Source organism: Nothobranchius furzeri, chromosome 3, assembly GCF_043380555.1.
Source record: "Nothobranchius furzeri strain GRZ-AD chromosome 3, NfurGRZ-RIMD1, whole genome shotgun sequence".
In the NCBI taxonomy this organism is placed as follows: domain Eukaryota; kingdom Metazoa; phylum Chordata; class Actinopteri; order Cyprinodontiformes; family Nothobranchiidae; genus Nothobranchius; species Nothobranchius furzeri.
This window is the reverse complement of record NC_091743.1, coordinates 75,416,563-75,438,542: the sequence shown is the minus strand read 5'-3', so window position 1 is coordinate 75,438,542 and position 21,980 is coordinate 75,416,563. Positions and strand designations below refer to the sequence as shown.

The window sequence follows — 21,980 nt, the reverse complement described above, 5'->3', positions numbered from 1 at the left end:
GTCTACAGTTGCACCGCGTGTCACAGGCACCTCTATACAGCAGCTGTGAAAGGTCAGCCAGCAGTGATGTTAAAAAAAGCCATTGCTGAACTCCCTCTTTTATTATTAGTATTTGCTAGAATAAAGTGGATGCAGAGGAAAGCCTGGGGAAAACTTCTGTAAAACACAAAACACTTCAAGCTTCTTCTTGACCTGTGATCCCACTCCGGTTCCATCTGTAGCGAGTAAAACAACTGCTTACTCCACTCAGATTCGTTTACAGTTTGGGAGATGACTGAAGCAGGTGTCCGAGTAAGTGGGTTTTGCTCAGAAAACTATGCGAGTCCGCTCCAAAAAAAGCATGCAGCTTTGTTATCTATGTCACTCTTTCAGGGACCTAACATGTAAATCTATTAAAGGTTTTCACAAAACTGTACGAAAAGAACAAGAAATGGATTACGATCGGTCACCCACAGTTGTAGATGCAGGCTGAACATGAACATTTTTATTTAAACTCCATCAACGGCAGTAGGAGCAGAAAGGAAATATAGAGGAAAATGATTGGGTCAGAATAAGTAAAGTAAGTCAAATTTGTATTGATAGCCCCGCCCACCTTGGTCTTTCACTGCTCACAGGAAGAAGAGATCAGGGCGAGTAGAAGCTATCCCTTAGCATTAGCAACTAAAAACATGGCAGAACACATTCTGGCTTGTGTTATAGGAAGCCAAAGTCTCCTCCCTTTCCGGTCAGCTCATCAAAAAATGAACACAAGTCAGCAGGGCTAAATACGCTATTTTCTAACCCGCTTTGCCTTATGCCCTGGATCGCACACACGTTGTACTGCAGTTTAGATGAAAAGTAAATGATGGGTGTTTCGACCACGCCAGTCACGTACTTTGAGATTTATTATCTTGAAAAAGTTTATAATTAGCATGATTGCAAACTAGACATCAGTATGTCGCATATGTGACATCACCACATAATCTCCTCTCCCCTAGTATAGCTGCTACTTACCACATGACCACAGTATGGTGGTTCTTTCCTCCTGAAAGAAGGATTTGAAGTTCACTAAACTTACAGTCATTTTCCCTGTTTTTCTCCGTGTCTGGTTCGATGACGTGACTTTGTTGGTTCTCATTTTTAGTCCTGGACTTATTTTCACACAAAACCTAAGAGAACGTTTCCCCCTGTTTGAAAATAAGCAAGTTTTTGGTATCAAAATGCATCTTTAAAATTCATGGCCATCTTATGTGAAATCCATGGCACAAAACAAGCGGAAATAGAAAATAGCGTTTTAGCCTCGTTGACTTGCATTCATTTTTTCGTTCTTCCAGGGACCCATGGTCCGGAAGTAGGTGGGCGTGGCTTAGGCTCCCTATTTGTGGACATGAAACATCAGTGTTGCCTTTATTACCCACAGCAAACAAAGGCAGTGGGAGTCGAGTTGCTTTTAGCCAGTCAGAGCCAAAGTGTTTGCATATCGTGAACATTAATGAACAATCCTATTGTTTTCCACTCTCACTCCTCTGAAAGATTCTATCTCCAAAAATAGGCGCACCAGAGCTCTTTTGGCACAGAAAATAACTCAAAGGGCATTCATTCATACTAGAGACCACAGAAGATTTACCAAAAAAAAAAAAAAATCTAAATGAAACTTTTAATGTAAATTTGGAATTAAGAGTGGAATCATCAACATGATGCAGTACTACCTTCGACCCTAACCCCTTCTAACCCCACTTTTTTTTCTGAAAAGGTACAAATTAAAGATCAAGTTCACTTGCTTTTGCAATGGTCTACTAAACATGAATACTCTGTAAGTTGACCTATGTGAGGAAAAAAGCTCTGGCACTCCTGTTTCAGGAAGTAGAAGTGATCCAGCTTCGGAAAGCAGGATTTGGAGTCTTACTTCCTGATATTTAAACATCTCGCCTCTGATTGGCCAACAGCAAACCAACTCTGCCACTGAATGTTTGCTCTTCAATGTTGATGTTTTATCTCCAACAGTAACACAAGCCTGAATGGGGGTGGGCGGGTGGGGGGGTGGGGGGGTGGGGGGGGATCTTTACAGTAAGTTCTAATGGGAAACAGGCTTCTACTGTCTGAGGTGTTTTTTTTTTTTTTTTTTTTTTTTTTGCAGAGCAAAGCTGCCCTCCCAGTGGAGGGTAACTCTGAAGTGCCTTTTCCCCTCCACCTGAACCAATCCTCATGTAACCCTCTGATCTCTATTAAGGTAGCGCAACTCATGGTTGTGAATGACCACAGACACCAATTCTTGTCATGTGTCTTGCCCAAGCAGAGTGTTTTAGAACCCTCTAGAGGCAACTAACTTACAAACCATTAAACCAATAACGAAACTCAGTCATCTAAGAAAAAACTTCTAGCCTGACTTCATCTAAAACCCTTAATGCTGTTGCACCGCAGTGATGAAGAAAAACTTTTGTAATAAAAGTGAGTACATGTTGGTAAATCTGCTCCATGTTCAGGCAGGTTGTGACTGCAGAGGTGCATTCAGATCCAGGGCAGTTGAAAGAAACAACTGAGACGGATGGCAAACATGGAATAAATGAGCTGAGTTGTACCAGAACCACAGGAAGATGGGAGAAAACACGGGCAGAAAGGGTGATGGTTTAATTTTCATGTAATCATGTACAAAATGTGCTAATGTATTGTTGTGTGCCCTAGCTATGGGGTAAAGGAACACACTAACGGGCCTGTGATGATCTAAAGACTCTCAGAAATTATTTTCAACATTCAAAACTCTGCTCAACCCTCCATCTCCACCTCCTACCAATAATCTATCAGCTGACACCTTTGCCTCATTCTTCACTGACAAAGTGGCAGCTATAAGCAAATAGTTTACTCAGCTGGCCACTCCTGAACATTCACTACCACAAATTCCTTCTAGCCCAACCATCTCAGACCCTACTGCTTCATTTTCCTCTTTTTCCCCTCTCACTGAGAACTGTGTGTCCAAGCTTCTCACGTGCAGCCGCCCTACTACGTGCCCACTTGACCCCATTCCGACTCAGCTGCTCCAAGCTATTGCTCCTACAGTAGCCGCAGCAGTCACACATGTGATCAACGCTTCACTGACATCCGGTACATTTCCCACCTCTCTCAAGCATGCTCAGGTTAAACCGCTGCTAAAAAAAAATCTCTTCCTCCAAATCACGTGGAGAACTACCGACCTATTGCTCTCCTCCTTTTTCTGTCCAAAATCATTGAAAGGGTGGCTTTCAAGCAGATCACAGAATACCTCTCACAAAACTGTCTGCTTGACCCTTACCAATATGGGTTCAAAAATGCCACTCCACTGAAACTGCTCTGTTAGCAGTGAAGGAATCCTTAAAAGAAGCTAGAGCGCCTTCCAAATCCTCAGTGCTTATCCTGCTAGACTTATCGGCTGCAGTTGACACTGTCAATCATCGCTTCCTTTTGTCCACACTCTCTAGCATGGGCATCACAGAGAAAGCACATGCCTGGTTTGAATCTTACCTCACAGGACGATCATTCACTGTATCTTGGCTTGGACAATCCTCTACCGTGCACCATCTTGACACAGGAGTCCCCCAGGGCTCTGTATTAGAACCTCTTCTCTTTGCCATATATACCACCTCACTGGGTGAGATCATTCGATCACATGACTTCTCCTACTACTGCTATGCAGACGACACCCAGCTCTATCTGTCATTTCCACCGGACAACCACACTGTCTCTGCACGAATATCAAACTGTCTCTCTGACATATCAAAATGGATGAAATCCCACCATCTCCAACTCAACCTCTCTAAAACTGAACTACTTGTCATCCCAGCAAAACCATCCATACAGCACAATATCTCAATCCAAAATGACTTCCTATCTCTGGCTCCTTCAAAGGCAGTTCGAAATCTGGGTGTTGTGATTGATGAACACCTGACCTTTAAAGATCATGTTGCCTCTGTTGCTCGTTCATGCCGCTTTACGCTGTATAACATACGAAAGATCAGACCATACCTAACACAACATGCCACCCAGCTCCTGGTGCAATCTACTGTCATCTCCCACCTCGATTACTGCAATGCCCTTCTAACTGGTCTTCCAGCCTGTACTGTGAGACCTCTTCAAATGGTCCAGAACGCAGCGGCGCGCCTGGTCTTCAATCAGCCAAAAAGAGCACACGTCACCCCTCTGCTCATTGAGCTCCATTGGCTACCGCTAGCAGCATGCATCAAATTCAAATTGCTAACACTAGCATACAAAGTCCGAGATGGTACGGCTCCCATCTACCTGAATCCTCTTGCAAAGGCTTACGTCTCGGCCCGGCCGCTCCGGTCATCACAGGATCGTCCGCTAGCAGTGCCTACATCACGCTCAGGACTAACCAGACTCTTCTCACGCATCGTTCCACAAATGTGGAATGACCTACCAAGCACTACCAGAACAGGAGCTTCCTTTTTAATTTTCAAGAAACTCCTGCAGACCCTGCTCTTCAGAGAGCATCTTCATAACTAGCACCCTCCCTGCACCCGTCCCCCCTTTCTACTGTCCATTCCTTGTTCCCTCCTCTCCATGATTGATGTCAAGTTGTTGTTGTTATTGTTGTTGATAGCCTCAAGGGCAACATGCCGATTATCACTTGTAAGTCGCTTTGGACAAAAGCGTCTGCTAAATACATAAACATAAACATAAAGAGGGACAAGAGCTTTGGTGCTGCACGGGCAGACCAGTTCAGCTACAGAAGGGTTTGAGGACGAAGGGTGGAGACTGAGCTAAGAAATAAAAAATAACTGTTCTTCACCATTGGGTCAGGTCATGACCTTTTTTTGTTGTGTTTCAATTTCCTCAGTGCTGACAGTTGACCACTAACAGGTTTCTCTAATGAGAAGTCCAGACAGAAAAAAACAGAGTTTACAACTCTGGTAAAAGATGGACTGGAGTCATGTTAACTTAGCATAAAGTGATGTTTGTACATATGTAGCAGGTTGAAAGGTGGTTAATGAAATAATACATCATGTAGCATTTCTCAGCACTTATCCTTTCAGCTGACCCAGTTGAGATGATTGTTTTTTCAAATATTACATAAGAATATGAGTTGTGCTATTAACCAATAGAGTGTGAAGCAACTCTGATAATGATCTGAGCCTCTGACTGAAAACATTGTTATTGCATTTCACCGCCTTGCATCATCCTGTTTAAAAGAAATGACACAGTAATCCTCTCTCTCGCTGTGTGTGTGTGTGTGTGTGTGTGTGTGTGTGTGTGTGTGTGTGTGTGTGTGTGTGTGTGTGTGTGTGTGTGTGTGTGTGCTTACGTAATGCAATCTTTGCCAAGTGCAGACGGTTGACCCAGGAAATCTTACTGAGGGGGCTGGGAGTGTTGAAGACCACCATGAAGCTAACAGGTCGCCCGGACCTTCAGGAGAACAAACGAACGAACACACACACACACACACACACACACACACACACACACACACACATTTATAATTTAAACATGTTTAATAATATTACAAGACATCCACTACCAACACGCTAATTTTGTCTTTTAACCAAACACTTTTATCCTGGTATTTACACATTTTAAACAAAAATGAATTTTGTTGTGAAAATCCAAAAATAGACAAAAAAAAATGAAAAAATACGTGGGTATTTTACGATGTGTTCCATCTTGTTGATTTAAGTTCAACAAAGTTATTTTTTTGTGTGAATTTCATCACTTTTCCTTCTTCAGTTGCCTTGATAAACAACACAAATGAAACACTGACCCCCAAGGAAATAACCAATAATTTTTCTTTTCAAAAACAAAAAATACAAAGTCTACAAATTTCCAGGATGAGGATATATTTTTTTAAAGGACAAAAAAGGAAGACAGAGTTAATTTGTGACATCCAACTCATGCGCTGCATAAAAGATATAAACAAGCACAAAACAGATAGTGTTTCTAAAAAATTTCAAGCAACGGCTGTATTATTTACTATGCACCTTTTTCTTTTTCTACAAATCCCTGCAGGAATAAAGTGAATTAAATCATTTGGTTTGAAATGGAAGGACTTTAATGTTGGAGCAGCTTCTGGCCTGGGCGAAGCTTTACAGCAGTTCAGTCCACTGTGCTGCGGCTTTATGATTTCAGCCTCCACATCAATATTCAGGGCATACTCCGACGATCACGCAGGCTGGTCACAGTAAATCGCTTATAGGTGGGCATCAGCACTCAAAGGGGGGAAAAAGCCACTAATGTGTGGGCTTAGCTGGCACTACCGGTGTAGGCTCTGATCAGTTAGAGCCTCTTGGAGCCAAATCAAGCCTTGGCTCAGTTGGAGACCAGATCTCAGATGTGTGAAAGAAAGAACAAAAGCCAGAACTAAAGAATGACGGAACCATGAAGCCAGGAACAAATTAAGTCTTTTTTTAATGCAGCATAAATACACACACATTTAGATTTTACCTGGAGAATGAGAGTGAAAATGTTTGCATTTTAAAAAAAAGAAAAAGTGATGTTACATCAGAAGGCTTTGACCTGGTCTGAAAAGAAGACACATAAATGCAGGAGAATGCATGTAATGTCCTGTGACAGTGAAAAAACGAACACTTTGCCTTGAAACTGGGTCACTATTGGACTCCTTTGTACACGTAATAAATGAAAACCTACTGAACCTGCCAACCTGGCAGAACGGAGGTTTGAAAATGTAAATCTTTGTTTTATCAAAAGGAAAATGGAGCAGGATGAGTCAATGTGGAGGAATTTTTTACAGTAAAATAGTTAAACAACAGACAGTTTTTTTAACTTTAAGCTAGAGCTTTAACATTGATCTCAGTGATTGTTGAGTTAGAAACTTGACCAGTTTCACATTTTACACCACTCTGCCGCCCTCTGCTGACCAAAAACCACACTTGATAGTTGTGTGGACCGGGTAGGTGTCCTAGGGGGCACTCATTACCTGCTTTACAGATATTAGTTGTTATGTTAGTGGTTAGTGTTTTCAGTTCGCAGGTCGTCAATAAAAAGTACAAGAAGAAAAAAAAAGAAGTTCGCTTTTTTCTGTGGACATCATGGTGGAGTCTGGAAGTAAAGATACGAGAGTAATGTCGGTGGAGGTGAAGCAAAGGGCCAAAACCAGAGTGAATATCGTGGCCGCCTACGCTAGCTTGAGTGGGCTAAAGGAGGCTATCATGGACTGATGGTGACCTGGCTTTGTTGCTACTGGACCAACAGTGTGAATATTTTTATTTTGTGGTTTATTTTAGTTTTAGTTGAATCATGTTAGCATTAGCTCGTTAATTCGTGCTAGCTACAGCAGGCTGTAGAAGGGTTGTTTAATGACAGTTGTAATTCCACTTTTAACCAGCAGGGTGGAGAAGCAGGAAACTGCATCATTAAAGGAAGTTAAAAGAAGCTACGAAGCTACATACATGTGAACCGTTTACAAACCGTTTTAGTTGGGGAATTTGAAGCTTTCCAAGGATTTAGTGATTGATATTCAAAGCACAACTTTCTGACAGAGCAATTACACATTACCCTGATAAATCCTTGTCTAGTTTAGTCATTAATGTTAATGAATTGTTTAATTAAGGTGCTTAAAGGTTAAATGAATAAAAAGAGAAACATTTATTAAAAAAGAAGTGTCAGTATATTGGGCCTTGTCCGTGACACCAGCTGACCTTAAGGCTTTTATTCATTTCTGTTATGAACACATGTAAATAAAAGTAATGTTTTTTTTCTTTCCTGTATTGGCTAAACCGTGTATTTATGTAATAAAATTAGCTGTTTGCTGATAAGACTGGCAAGCTGTAATAAACACAGGAGTGAAAGTAAATGTTTAGGTACAATTTTACATTATAAAACTGAAGAAAATGTAAAGCATGTGTAGGTTTGGGTCAGGGTTCCCAAAATGGTTCATTTTTCTTGTCCAAAAGACAACAAAATAATAAAAATACAAAATAAATAAACATGCTGCAGTTCTACGGTTTGCTATTCAAACAACCCTCAGCTCAGATGAATCTCTGATCATTTTCACTTGATAAAACTGATGAGTTGCAACAATGCCAGAGCTACTGGCACCCACTTTTGCACTAGTCTTCATGAAAAATACCTAAAATCAACATTATTGTTTAAATATTTCATGGGCTAAGTTTCGTATTTGTTGTGATCTAATTTCGGCCAAACTATTTAACCGTCTCCATTTCAGTTTAGATATGATACATGAATATGCATTTTTCTCTCATGTTTATTTTAATAATAATAATAATAATAATAATAATAATAATAATAATAAAACATTGAACTTATAAAACGCTTTTCATGACACCCAAAGACACTTTCACACACACTCACATTCACACACTGCTAGTGATGGTAAGCTACTTGTAGCCACAGCCGCCCTGGGGAGGTCTGACAGAGGCGAGGCTGCCATATGGCGCCGTCGGCCCCTCTGACCACCACTAACACAGGCAAGTTGGGTGAAGTGTCTTGCCCAAGGACACAACAGCAGGATACTCCTGGCGGGAGTTGGAATCAAACCCATGAGGAATCATGAGGCAACCCACTCTACCACCTGAGCGACTGCTGCCCCAAATTTGTAAATATTTCTAACACAGGCCAATAAATGTAAAAATATAAGTCAGTGGATCGCAGTGAGAGTTGGACTCCGTCATGATTTAGTTTCTAACTTCTATGGAAATGATTTCTAGGTGTTGTCAAGGTGGTGAGGAGATGTGGGGTACCAGGTCCTCTGATACGGGCTGTTAGGTCCCTGTATGACCGGTGTCAGAGCTTGGTCCGCATTGCTGGCAGTAAGTCGGGCTCGTTCCCAGTGAGAGTTGGACTCCACCAAGGCTGCCCTTTGTCACCGATTCTGTTCATAACCTTTATGGACAGGATTTGTAGGCGCAGCCAAGGTGTGGAGGGCATCCATTCTGGTGGCCTGAGGATCAGGTGTCTGCTTTTTGCAGATGATGTGGTCCTGTTGGCTTCATCAAAATGTGATCTTCAGCTTTCGCTGGAGCGGTTCACAGCCGAGTGTGAAGCAGCTGGGATGAGAATCAGCTCCTCTAAATCTAAGACCGTGGTCTTGCGTAGGAAAAAGGTGGAATGCCTTCTCCAGGCCAGGGATGAGGTCCTGCCCCAAGTGGAGGAGTTCAAGTATCTCAGGGGCATGTTCATGTGAGGAAATGTTGGAGCGTGAGATCGATAGGCGGATTGGTGCTGCATCTGCAGTGATGCGGGCGTTATAGTGATCTGTCATGGTGATGAGAGTTGAGCTGAAAGCCAAAGCTCCCGATTCACCGGGCGATCTACAGTCCAACCTTCACCTATGGTCATGAGTGTTTTGTTGAGACCAAAAAAATGAGATCGCAGATACAAGTGGCCGTAATGAGTTTTCTCTGCAGGGTGGCTGGGCTCTCCCTTAGAGATAGGGTGAGAAGTTCAGTCACCTGGGAGGGGCTCGGAGTAGACCCGCTGCTCCTCGAGGGGAGCTAATCAAGGTGACTTGGGCATTTCATCAGAATGCCTCCCTGATTAGGTTTTCAGGGCTCATCCAACCGGGAGGAGACCTAAAGGAAGACCCAGGACACACTGGAGACACTTTGTCTCTCTGCTGGCCAGGGAATGCCTTGGGGTCCTCCTGGAGGAGCTGGCCCAAGTGGCTGAAGACAAGGAAGTCTGGGTCTCTCTGCTTAGGCTGCTGCCTCCACGACCCGTCCTTGGATAAGTGGAGGAAAATGAATGGATGAATGGATCCAGAAAAAAATGGATTTTCCAACTGTGGGTTCAACTTAAAGCAGTGGTGTCCAATCCTGGTCCTGGAGGGCCGGTAACAGCAGGTTTTGTGGTTTTTCTGCTTCAACACGCTTGATTAGCTGGTTGAATCACCTGTGCAGCAGCTCATCAGGCTCTGCAGAAGCCTGTTAATCACCTGCTGATTGAAATCAGGTGTGTTGAAGCAGGTTAAAGCGAAAACGTCCTGGATACCGGCCCTCGAGGACCAGGATTGGACACCCCTGACTTAAAGCCATGATATAAAAAAAAACACAAATGCAAATAAAGCAACATTTGTTTAAGGTAGATAAAAAGCATTAAAATGAATTTTTCTGCTGCAGAAAAGCATATAAACTTGTATTATCCATAAGCATGCCTGTATCTGAAATTGCTTTTAGCGCTGCAGATATCAGATATTTTAGTAATCAAGTACTCTGATTGATTAATATAGTACTCTGACACACAAGTGCCGAACCAGCTGTTCTGACACAAGTGTGCTCTCTCTCGTGCACACAAGTCCAAAAAGCTACCAGTCACCTGGATCTTGCACAACTTTGTCCCAGAACTAAACATCAAATCTCAGATATATGAAATAAATGGACTTTTGCTAATTCAAATTTTTCCCATTCCACCAACACATGTTCTGTGTACATTTGTAACCACTAGAGAGAAACAACCTGTGTAAAAAAAATGGGTTAGGGTTAAAAATGCCCCCCCCCCCAACCCCCCCGAAAATCCTGCACACGTCTAATGCTTAAAACCACGAGTTAGCCGTGACCCCAGGGCCTCGTCTCGTCTGGGCTGATCACGCTCTGTTAGAGCTAAAAGTTATCTGTCTGACCAAGGACAAGCCGTCTTTTGGAAGCATCGAGCAGCTTTCAAACGTAACAGTCCTCCCTCAGTTACCTGTGAGTTTGACAGTTCTGAGACAATTAAAGAAAAAAGGAAACACGAGTGAGTCAAAGTAGTGGATGCTACGAGATTTCAGACACGCGTAAGAGAGACGATTTCACACTCTGGCGTTATTAGGCGGTAATTGAACGGAGAAGAGTGCAGAGTCGGGAAATTCTACCACGGTCATACCTGCCACAGCAAATTTCCTTTTCTTTCCACGGAGGGCTGATGAACTGAGAGCAGCACAGGAAGCGACACATACTTATAATATGGAGTAAAAGAAGAAGGAGAGATTCCAGACAGGAACAGAATAAAGAGATCTCAAACTTCCTTGACAAGTTGAAAAAGTGAAACTTTAACAGAAAGGTGTGCCGCGTATTCGCTTCTAAAATATAGTGGCCGAGGTAATTTGCCAAGACAGAAGGAGAGGCAAGCTGTGACAGGAATACAACTTCTCACTTGGCTGGATTCTTTAGCTATCACTTCATGCCCACACGACATCAAACATGCTAAACTGAGCGCGGCCGCCCCTCCTCTTGCTCCCGTCCGCTGATTGACAGCTGCAGTGCAGGTGTGCTGCACCGCCAGAATGGAGAACGAGCTCACGTACTCTGGCAGAAGGGAGTCAGCCGGGGAGAGCGAGGAGGTAAAAGGGGAAGAGGGAGGAGAGAGTGCAGACCAAGGTGAGGGAGCTGGCTCGGTGGATTTATGGGAGCGGGTCAGCACCGAGGCAAACGTGTGACACTAATGCACAAGAACGGGACAGATGTAGACGTGAGTGCCCAGTGGCCGGCGTGTCAAGCACCCATTGCTCGGTTCACCTCCATCCTACCGAGCATCAACCTGTCAGGGACAAAGTCAGCTCTGCAATTAGTCAGATAAAGAATATAAGGAAAAAATCTCTCAACTCACCCTGTCACTTCTCTTTATTCAAAACAAGATGATGGAAGTGTTTCCTGGTTGTTTTCACCTTTCTAAACACTACACGTAAACATCTTGTTGTTACCGTTTACAAAACACACAGGTTTGCATCTTTTTTTTTCATATAAGAAAAACAATGAATTTTACATATGAGATTATTGAATTTCTATTTCCAAGAAGTAGCAGGAGTGCTTGCAGAGGAAGAGCTATGAAGGAGCCGTCTTTTGTGTCCTTTGTTTCCTTTTCTGAGGATCAGAACCAAAATGCACATCGAAATCAATAACACTTAGAAATAGCAGGTTTGGAGCCTTTATTAAGGATTCAATTGTTGTATTGCATTCATCTCCAACCTAAAGCTTAAGATAGAAGCACCTGTCATCCAGGTTACGCTTACCAAGTTTTTGGAAAAGACTAATCACCTTATATTTTAAATACTTAAAGCTGCTTTCCGGAGTATTCTCCTTTCAGAAATGATGTACGATTTGTCAGAAATCTGTAAAAGGGATTATCTTATCATGTACTGTGATATAATGTAAGCAATATGTCTTTTTTTTTTTTTGCTACACACGCCCCCTGCCCCGCAGAGCTCCGTGCAATGGGAAACTGAGCGCGGACCAGAAATAACCAATAGCGTTAGACTACCACTTACTTGCTTCATATTTAAGGAAGTACCTCGGCTGATGCAGAGTTGATGAACTTTTCATGAACAAGTAAGTCTCTAAAATATAAATATGAGAACACAACATGACATGAGAATAATACTTGTAAAACAACGTGTTTTAGCTCCGTTTGTCGGCTATGAAGCACATTTATTAACAGAAACGTGAAGTCGCCATCTTAAAAAACAGAGCGACAGATTTTTTGGGGGGTGATATGCTTGTCAGCCACTAGATGGTGCCATCGGATAAGAGAAATACTCCGAAAAGAAGCTTTAAAGCTACAATAGAAATTTTGGAAAAGAAATTAGCTTAAAACATTTGTTTTCATGCTTCTTAACAACTATATAACATAGTATAGCTATAAATATATTGTAAATCTTAAAAAATGTTTAAATAGATAAATAAAGTGGTTCTCTTGCATTTGTATAAATACCTCCACCAATACCACATTTCTAACTGAAAGCAACCATTGGACCATCCGGTTGCTGGTCTGGCCGAACTGCCAGACTTCTGGATTTCCTTCATCCTCCCTTCATTACTCACGCGTGTATTCAGCAACAGAACACCGCTGGTGTGAAAGGTTCTGAATAACATCAGAGACGGAGAAACAGCTGCCACTGCCACTTTAGGTCAAACTACCAGAGTCCCAAAACGAAAAACGGCCTTTTTCACAGACAACAAAAGATGTTTGGGTGGTGACTGGTGTTTAGCACTTTCTCGTTTCCTCTTGAAATGTGGGTGCCTGGTTCTGGCAGGAGCGTCTTAGGGAAGGTACCCGAGGGAAGGGGTGAGTCCTGTGGCCGTGTTTGTGTTTAAAAGCTAGCTTGTACTGTAGATTCGCTAAAGCAGCGTTAACGTTGCATGAAGAACGACATCCTGTGGTCAAATATGGTTACTGCTGTACATTTATCAAAATGAACCAGTTTGCTCTTAGCATTTTCTAACTCTCCGTTAGCATTGTTAGCTCAACTTTAGCCTCTTGATTTCTTTACCTGATATTAGAGTAAAAAGAAGGATGCCATGACCTCTTAAGGCTACAAGAAATGCCTTCTGGGCCGCTCCTTTTACTGGCTTCCATTCTGACTGTACTTCTCATTGCTGACGAATTACAAATGCAGTCACCGTGTTTACATTAAAGACTTGGCAATGCCATGAGCTCACATAATTGGCTCTGGAACCAGGAAGAATAAATGCGGGTCCGGTGGAAATAGTACTAGATCCCTTTGATGCCTTTTTAAAGCTGGCAATCCCCCAATCAGACAGAGAAGAAATCTGTTCCAGTGCAGTCCTCTGTCCAGCATGATGGAGACGTTAGACTGTTTTTGTGATTATTTCACTTTAGAAATTGTACATATTGCACCTTTAACATGTGATTAAATAAATAAAACATCAGTTCCAAACAAAATATTTCCCACCAATCAGATGAGTTTACTTGTGAAAGTGCTTTAGTGTCATTCGTTTTTAGTTCTGAAATTTTGGATAATATTGCATCATCTGTGGAGGAGCCGACGTCACTGACTACACCATGACTAAAAACCTGAAACACTGCCCAAAGCTGGCTGTGTAAGATGATGATTGTTCTCGCCACTGCTCCTTGGCCACACGTATTTAACTTAAGGCTGGCAAGATGGATTTCCTCATAATCCTACTATTGTGAAGCTCATAAGGATCCAGCTGCCTCATTAGGTAAATGCATTTTGGCAACGAGCAAGAAGATTTAAGTGGGAATAGAACCCTTCACATGAGGTTCTTGTGGGGGATTTTTTCAGTATGTTCATAAAAATAAATGCATGCAGCAACTCAGTGGCTTTTAAAAAGCATCGTCAGTGGCTGATTGTCTCTGAAACGAGCAGAAGTGATACAAAGGAGGACCGAGGACTCCAGTGGAGGTTCGGACTACACAAGCAGCACCATGAAACATTTAACCAGTGCTGAGTAATGGTAATGTACAACCAGACTGGAGAACCATGGTTATTCCTGCTCACATCCAGGTGTGAATGTGCCAACATGTGGGGGCAAAACACACAAGCTGTCCCTGGACAAAAGAAAGGCTGAAAATAGCAGAGGGGTGGGAAGGTGCAAAGGTGGAGTGGGATTCACATAAATATGATATGCTGTCTCACCCGGATGACACAAGTAGATCGTTGTAAAAAGCACACGTCATTTGTTTAGTCTCTAATGTTTGCTCCTGCAAAATCAAGCAAGTACTTTTGGTGAAATAAATCTGTTTCAGCTGGAAGTTTATGTCTGAAGCTCAAACTCTAGAAGCCATTAGGTGTTGGAAGTAAAATCTACCTTATCTGGGTAATACATAGATGTTTTTATTGTTTGTTTTTTTTTTTAGTTATTTTTGCTTCTTTGCTAAACAATAATAAAAAAATGCAACAAGCATGTGTGAAAAACTTGGGCTCCCATTGCTCACCGTTGTGTGAGAACAACACATGTACTGTACGTGTGACTGGCCCAATTTGATGTGTGCACACCTTTCCCAGTTATATGATCGCTGCTTTAGAGTGTGATGTTTACGTTGCACACCAAAAGGGTTGGGTGATGTTTAAAAGCAGGCAGTGTGCTGTGGGAGGACTTTGGCGTTGGAGCTTCAAGCCTGGGGCAACGAGCAAATGTTGGCTCAAAGATAGCTTAAGTTTGCACTGAGCCGAGTGTGTTGCAGCGGCTCCAGAAGAGGCGAGGAAGACGAGTGCTGTCCATGGTGCTGAAATGTGCATTGCCCAGAAGTTATAATTACAGGAGGAATCCTTGTTGGCAAAGCAAATTAGCCAATTATGAGCCTGAACAAATTTCAATTAACTCAAGTAGTATTGGCATAAGAGGGGAGCATCTCAAATTCTACACAAGGTCAAGGCTTTCAGGTAAAATCTATCCAGAAAGTAGCTCTCAGGATTTTTTTACTGTATCTTGCTTTATCCTCGCTGTGCAGAAGAAGTTACCAACCATAGTAAAGATCATATTTTTGACCTGTTTAACGTCAACCTCATAACAAAGATGAGACTTGAGGGTTCCTCTATTATTTTGGCACTGAAGGGATGAAATAGAGAGGCTTGTGTATGTTTGAACAGGAGATAAATTTGCCATCTGATTGTAAATGAACGTTGAGCCCATTGCCTTGCGTAGGCATGGGTTCCGAATTCGGTACTTTTTAAGGTACCAACCGAGCACCGATTCACTTAATTTGAAATGGTGTCTCATTTCGGTACCCGTCCTTCACAACGAGAACTTGCCTAGACAGCTGCGCATGCGCAAGAGCGTTATGTCATCGGTCGCTGCAAGCGAGTTGTAAACAGAGCAGCTCTGGTAGGTAAATAAAATGTTTAAGAAAACGTTAGCTTGATTTGTTAGCTTCCATTTCACTAATGGTGCGTTCGCTTTCTCCTCGGAACTCCGAAATTCCGACTAGAAGAACATGAACGCGCTCTAAAGTTTGGCTTCACTTTACTAAATGCGACGGGTGATTGGGTGAAGATGAAACCAGTGACGATTTAAGTGTGAGACATCATCGTTTACATCTGCTCCAGCAGTTAAATAAACTGTTTAAGATAACGTTAGCTTGATATGTTAGCTTCCTATGCCACCATTGTTATCATCTAATGGTGCGTTCGCTTTCTCCTCGGAAATTCTAACTTCCCAGTAGGAAAAATCAAATGAAAAAGGACGGTAAAAGGAATGAAGATACACAGTAAATTTAGTTCACAGTAAAGATGTTTGCTTCAGTTTAATTATCAGCTTATAAAACTACAAGGACGATGTTTAAATACAAACAGTTGTATGTTATTTATCGTGATATTTATCAAATATTGTTATATATTGAGAAAAATATATATTTAATTATAAAAGAGAATTAAACATATTAAACACTCAAACGTATCGAAAATTGGTACCATTAAGTACCGGATCGATTCAGATGTCAAAGGTACCCATCCCTACTTGCAGGTAGTCTGCACATACGAAGAGAAACGAGAGGTTACTTTTACTGCCCTCCACGTATGATCTGCACTTGGTATGAGAGGCTGAAGCAACAAACTGGTCTGGTTAAACTCTGACATGTGACTCCTGCCAGTTCAGTGCCTGTGGTTGCTCCAGCGTACGCGTTTAAAGAGGATGTTAATGAACTGCTGTCACACGTAGGCTGGTCCCTTTGAGGCAGCAGTCAGGATTCTCTCCACGTACTCATCTGTTTGCAGTGTGGAGGCTGTGATGTGCTGCCTGACTGCAGAGAGTCGCTCGCGGCCAGACAGGAGGGGACCGACTCAGTACAGGGGGTCCCCGCTGCGGTGCCACTTCCTCCCCGGCAGAGCAAAGGCTCAGCGCTGCATGTGAGTGTGTGGATCTATGTTTCCTAATCTGACTCTCTTTTTTAGAGTATGTGTTCATGTGTGTATTTGGATTTGTCAGCCGTAAGCACATGAGTGTGTGCAACATGCAAATACAGACTTTAAAAGCAGACATAATAAATGATATGCTATATTGCTGACAAGATAACGATGGTTTGCATGAGAACACTTTCATATGAAAGTGTTTATGACTGTGTATGTGTGTTTATGATGGAGACACTGCCTGCTGCTCCTCCCTGCGATCTGCCAGTAGTGCACCCTGGGTAGTGTCAGAGTGATTTGAACACCCGTTGTGCCGCCTGTCACCCCACGCCCCGAGGCTCACCACCGGTCCAGCCACCCGGCACCAACACCTAACCTCAATTAGACCGCTATCACACAACCAAAATGGGCCTTTTTCACCTACAGAACACTCCTCTTCCAGAACACTATTTTACATAACCCCCAAAACCTTCTAAGTGTGACTAAGCACAGGTCCGTCCCTACATTATTTAAACCCTAAATGCTAATCCACAGCTGGGACCTTTGCAGGGGGAGAAAATCTCCTTGTCGCTGCAGTTTCTAGCAACATTATCACAGGGGTTCAGCAAATAGGGTTCCCCTTGAAGGGAAATTTGGGGACTCTCTTGTAAGCCTGACATCTGGCTCCACCAAACATCTGAGTAAGCAGATTGGCCCTGCAGGCCTGGTGTGACAGCCAATGAGGAAGCTGGGAGATGTGGGAGAGCTGATCTGAACAGCTCCTTTGCTCAAGCTGTCACTTTAGCTTGGCTTGGCACAGTTTGATTCTCCCCGGCTCTGAAGAATTAGGCCCACTCCTCCGAGTGCCACTGCCCTGCCGGCACCATGCCAAGTCTTTCATGAGGGAGGTCGCTTATCACTTTCACTCTCTTCCTTCCTCTCCCTCTCCTGCTTATTCTGTCTCTGCGGGGCTCCTGCTTCTCTATCTCAATCTTTCTCTTTCTGTACCCCCCCCCCTCCCCCCCCCACCCCCGTTCCTTATCCCATCCCCAGCAGAAGCTACAAAATTGGGTCCATTATAATTTGCCATTATTCACTATTCCCATCTCCTGTGTCATACTCTAGGCTACTCTTCTAGCCATCTGTGTTGTTTTCTAAGTAGGTGTTCAGTCATTTATTAATCATTTCACCCAACAAAATTCTGCTCGGCATTTGAAACTTGATGTGTGACAGTGCAGCTGCCTATGGCACGTGTCGAACTGAGATGAACCTCAGTTTGACACGACGACAAAAAACCAACTAAAGGGAAAAGACAAACAATAATAGTGCCTATATTTTCCCCACAGGTGATGCATGTGAAGTTGACTGGGAAATAACATCTATCAAAAGCTGTAGTAGCTATTATATGAACTTATCTATCATAAGTTATTAGTTAAAGTGTATTAAACTTTAATTGGGGTCCCCCAGAGCCAGGAGATCAATTATACAGCTGACTATTTGGCACAGAGCTGCACAGTAAAGATAAAATAATACAGACATTCAGGATGGATTACAGGCAATACAGACAAATTATACATTAAGGTCCAATGTTAAATAAAGCATGAAGCAAAAAGTGACTCCATTAAGTCGTCCAAAAAGAACATTTTGTGAAGCCTATTCTTTATTTTATCCATATACTGGATGATAGAAATACACGAGTGGAGCAGAATACCCTCTCAGGAAACAGCAAATGATTCTCAGATTTAAAGACAAGATGTTCTTTTGGTTTGATGATCTATTGCAAAGTGCACATATTGTCCAATATTCTTCAGTTTTGTGTCATCTGACGTCCTCAAACCAAACATAATTGGATTTCAGACTTCAGGAGACCTTTGGGTAGCGAGGTGAAACACGGAAAAAAAGCTTTAGGAGTTTCATTTGTTTTGGTTCTGCTCTCATAATTCAACTAACTAACAGAATAAGCTGATTGGCATGTGAATAAATGGATGAGGTTGTGTAAATGTTGAGTGGTGGATTTAAGTACTGAATGAAATGAAAGGTCTAGTGTTCCTTGGAGGAATGACAAATGCATCTAAAATCACTTTGAGCTGAAAATGATGGTGATACAGCCGATATGGTCCAGTCTGGTCAATAAAATTGGGTAACGCGTCACAACAAGGGTCCCTTAATTAACATTACTTAGTGTATTATTAAGCATTAATAAACAAAGGGTCCATTATTACCATTACTGTTATTGATAACTATTAAGTGTCTTTAAAGAGACAATATTTTTACCTTTAATCTTTGGAAACATACATTGAAATGTTCTTGAAAATGAACAAAACGATGTCCATTTGTTGAAAAATAGTGATGACTTTGTAACATATGACCATAGAAATCGGGTCTAAAGTACATAGAGCGCTGGACTAGCGTCTTTGTGGAGCAGAAGGCATGCAACATCGGCGTGACTCCTCAGACTTTGATGGTCCTTCGGTCAATTCCACCAAGAGAATGCAATGCTGCTTGTAGTCCAATGAGCTTTGAAAGAAACGCAAAGAAGTCCAGACGCTTTTCTTTCAAAGCTCATTAGACTACAATGACCTGGATGACTGAGAACCTTCACAGACATAATGCTGCTTGTAGTTTTCTGGTGTGTACTTTCTGGATCAGCTCGGGGTCCTGCGCCTGTTGATGACGCCACGCTAGATGATATGCTGGCTCTATGACTTGCAGAAGTTACGTTACCATTTTCGAAAACATTCAGGAAGTAAGAAGCGAAACAGAATCAAAAAGGAGATGCAATATATTTTGGCCGAGCAGTATGATGATGTCATCGGCAGGTGCAGGACCCTGAGCAGATCCGGAAACTAAAGCACCACCAAACTACAATCAGCATTGCATTCTCTTCATGGAAGTAACAGAAGGACCATCAAAGTCAGCCATCTTGAATCCGGTTGTCTGCTCTAGTTACTTAGTACCTCCCATGGTTATTTTCTTAGAGATTAACTTATATCCACTCAGTGGTTCACAACTTCAATTACTAATGATCACACACGCACACACACACACACACACACACACGCATGCACACGAACACACGTGTACACACACACACACGCACACACACACACATGCATGCGCACACGCACGCGCACACACACACACAAGAAACATTATTGCCAGTCTTTTAATTTCAGCAGCAGGTGAGAAATATAAATATGTTGCAATTGAATCATAGCAATAGTTTTGAAATAATCCTGGCAACATTGAGAAACTTGAGATAACTATCTGGCAGTGGAGAAGCACATCCATCTAGTTTCTCATTGGCCTAGTGGTCGAGTGTCCATCCTGAAAATGGGAGATCGGGGTTCAGATCCCAGTCAGGTCGTGCCAAACACTTTGGGGTTGGATTGGGGGTTAAACCACAAAATTGTTCCTGAACGCAGCCTCAACATCCATCAGATGCAGAGATGTCATTTTACCAGTGAGTGATAACAACTAATAGTACTTTAACTTTAACATATAATAATATCAGTAGCCTGGCAACCCATCCTTTATATGTCCATATATAGTCTGGGTACCGATTCACAGGGGCAGAACACGGTTGTCTTTCAAACCGTCTCTGCACGCAATTGGACAGCGCTAGGACCAATCCGAGCAACAAACAACATGACATAATCACAGCTACAAATGTCAGTTAATGGGGAAATCTGCCATACGTCATTGAAGAAGAAGAAGCAAAGACATCCTTTTTCGAAGTAAATGACTTGGGTACCTCATGTCTCAAAGAAAAGTCCAAGTCTAAGTTGTTCAAAGTTGATGCTAAAGCCATTTCAAATGAGCACCATTCCTGAGCCAGTGCCATTTTTGCAGATGAGACACTAAGAACTAGCATCTAAATTTTGAATGAATGAGACCGTTGTACCAGAAGTCATGTTTCTGCGATTTGTTTACCAGTTCTCAGCAACAAGGAATGTATAACATTGGAAAAAAGCTTGATTGTGTCCCAGTGTATATTCCAGTGATGATTGTTTAACTTAAACATGATGTATTTGAGTCAAACAGATCCATGTTGCACCGTTTAAAATACAGAACAACATGGAAGTCATCAGTGGAGCCAGAAAGCCTGTCGATATCAGAGGTTTTTAGGAAGGTTGCAGTTAAAAAGCTGAACATTTAGTGTAACTACTCAGTGGTTTTAATGACCGCCAGGTTGTACCCGAGTCTGTCTGATAATGTAATCATTAAAACCGTCTCTAAGAGCAACTCCTCAGTAAAAACCACCGTTTGGAACAAAACCGTAAACTCGTTTTATTTACACAAAATCATTCAGGTCTTGTTTTTCGTACCCTTTCTACCTCTAAATTCCCTAAACATGCAATATACTACACATTTCAAATCAAGTCTTATCTGTATGTGAAATTCTACTCACTTGTCTGGCCTGCCAGGCACCTGCAGGCGTAAGCGACATTTGTTAGCACACTGGATCTGTTCTTCTTTGATGCGGATAAGCCTCTGCAGAGCCAGACACCAGTCCTGTGCCACAGTGGTGTTCAGGTTCTTTGATAAAGAAAAAGTCACACAGTTAAAACTGCAGCACGGGTTCATCCAGCAAAGAGCACAACACCCCACGTGCAGACGGAGCACACGCACCAGTTTCCCTACAGTAAAGCAGCTCCTTTCACAAATACTATTTAATTATTTGAACCAATATTATTCATAATAATAAAGTGAACAATTCCACTCTTTCCTCAAATGTAACACAGAATTTATTTTGGCACTGGCGTTCATTTTTTAGTAAAGCCGAGGCCCCGGAGTCAAATGGAATCAAATCAATTTTCTGCAGCAAATGAAGTGTGTAGAAGTATTTTGTGGGTTTTTTTCAGCAGACAGTATTACTACAGGGTGGAACGTGAATATCAGCCATTAAGGGCCTGGCCAGTATCACTCCTCCTGAGGACACTGTGCTCATTAAGTGCAGGGAAGCAAAAGTGCAACCATTAAGGAGAGTCTGGTGAATGCTGAAGTATACCACCTTGTATGTGTTGCTTAGCTGGTGCTTAGGCGGTGCGGGGAAGTTATAGGGAAGCGTCCTGATCCATACACCACACAGCGGGAGCTGATGGTTTCTCCAGCAACAAAGCAAATCTCACTCCCTGTCTTTCATATCAGAGGTAACATCTCATCCCCACTCGTGGTGCTTTTGTTGCAGAGGTAGATGGAAGGTGTTGTGCTTCCGCAGATGAATAATTCACAAAGGTGGAACTTTGATCACATTTTAAATGTCATGAAGACATCTGTAGTTTGTTCACAGGAAAAGAAAACGTGTCCTAAATGATTCTTTTCCTCTGAATCTGAACTCGTCCTCTCGGCTTGCGCTGGTTTTGACGCTTTAATTTCAGCTGCGTACTTTAACAACGCGCCGCTTCGGTGACTTGTCATTATGTTCCCAGAGCTTTAAAGTGGTTCCAAGGTAAGCTTGGCTTGGCAAATTAGATTT

The 21,980-nt window shown here is 42.4% G+C and overlaps 1 protein-coding gene across 9 annotated transcripts in view; it reads right to left on the bottom strand.

Annotated features, from left to right (window-relative positions):
- The window catches only part of arhgef10la (Rho guanine nucleotide exchange factor (GEF) 10-like a), a 193,693-nt gene that overhangs the window by 93,676 nt on the left and 78,037 nt on the right, over nt 1–21,980 (bottom strand). For all 9 annotated transcript variants that reach the window (XM_015958408.3, XM_070549544.1, XM_015958410.3 and 6 more), the window contains 2 exons: nt 20,913–21,040; nt 5,273–5,373 (listed from right to left, as the gene is read on the bottom strand). In XM_015958408.3, coding sequence (XP_015813894.3) covers nt 5,273–5,373; nt 20,913–21,040 — 229 coding nt within the window. The remainder of the gene's footprint in view (nt 1–5,272; nt 5,374–20,912; nt 21,041–21,980) is intronic.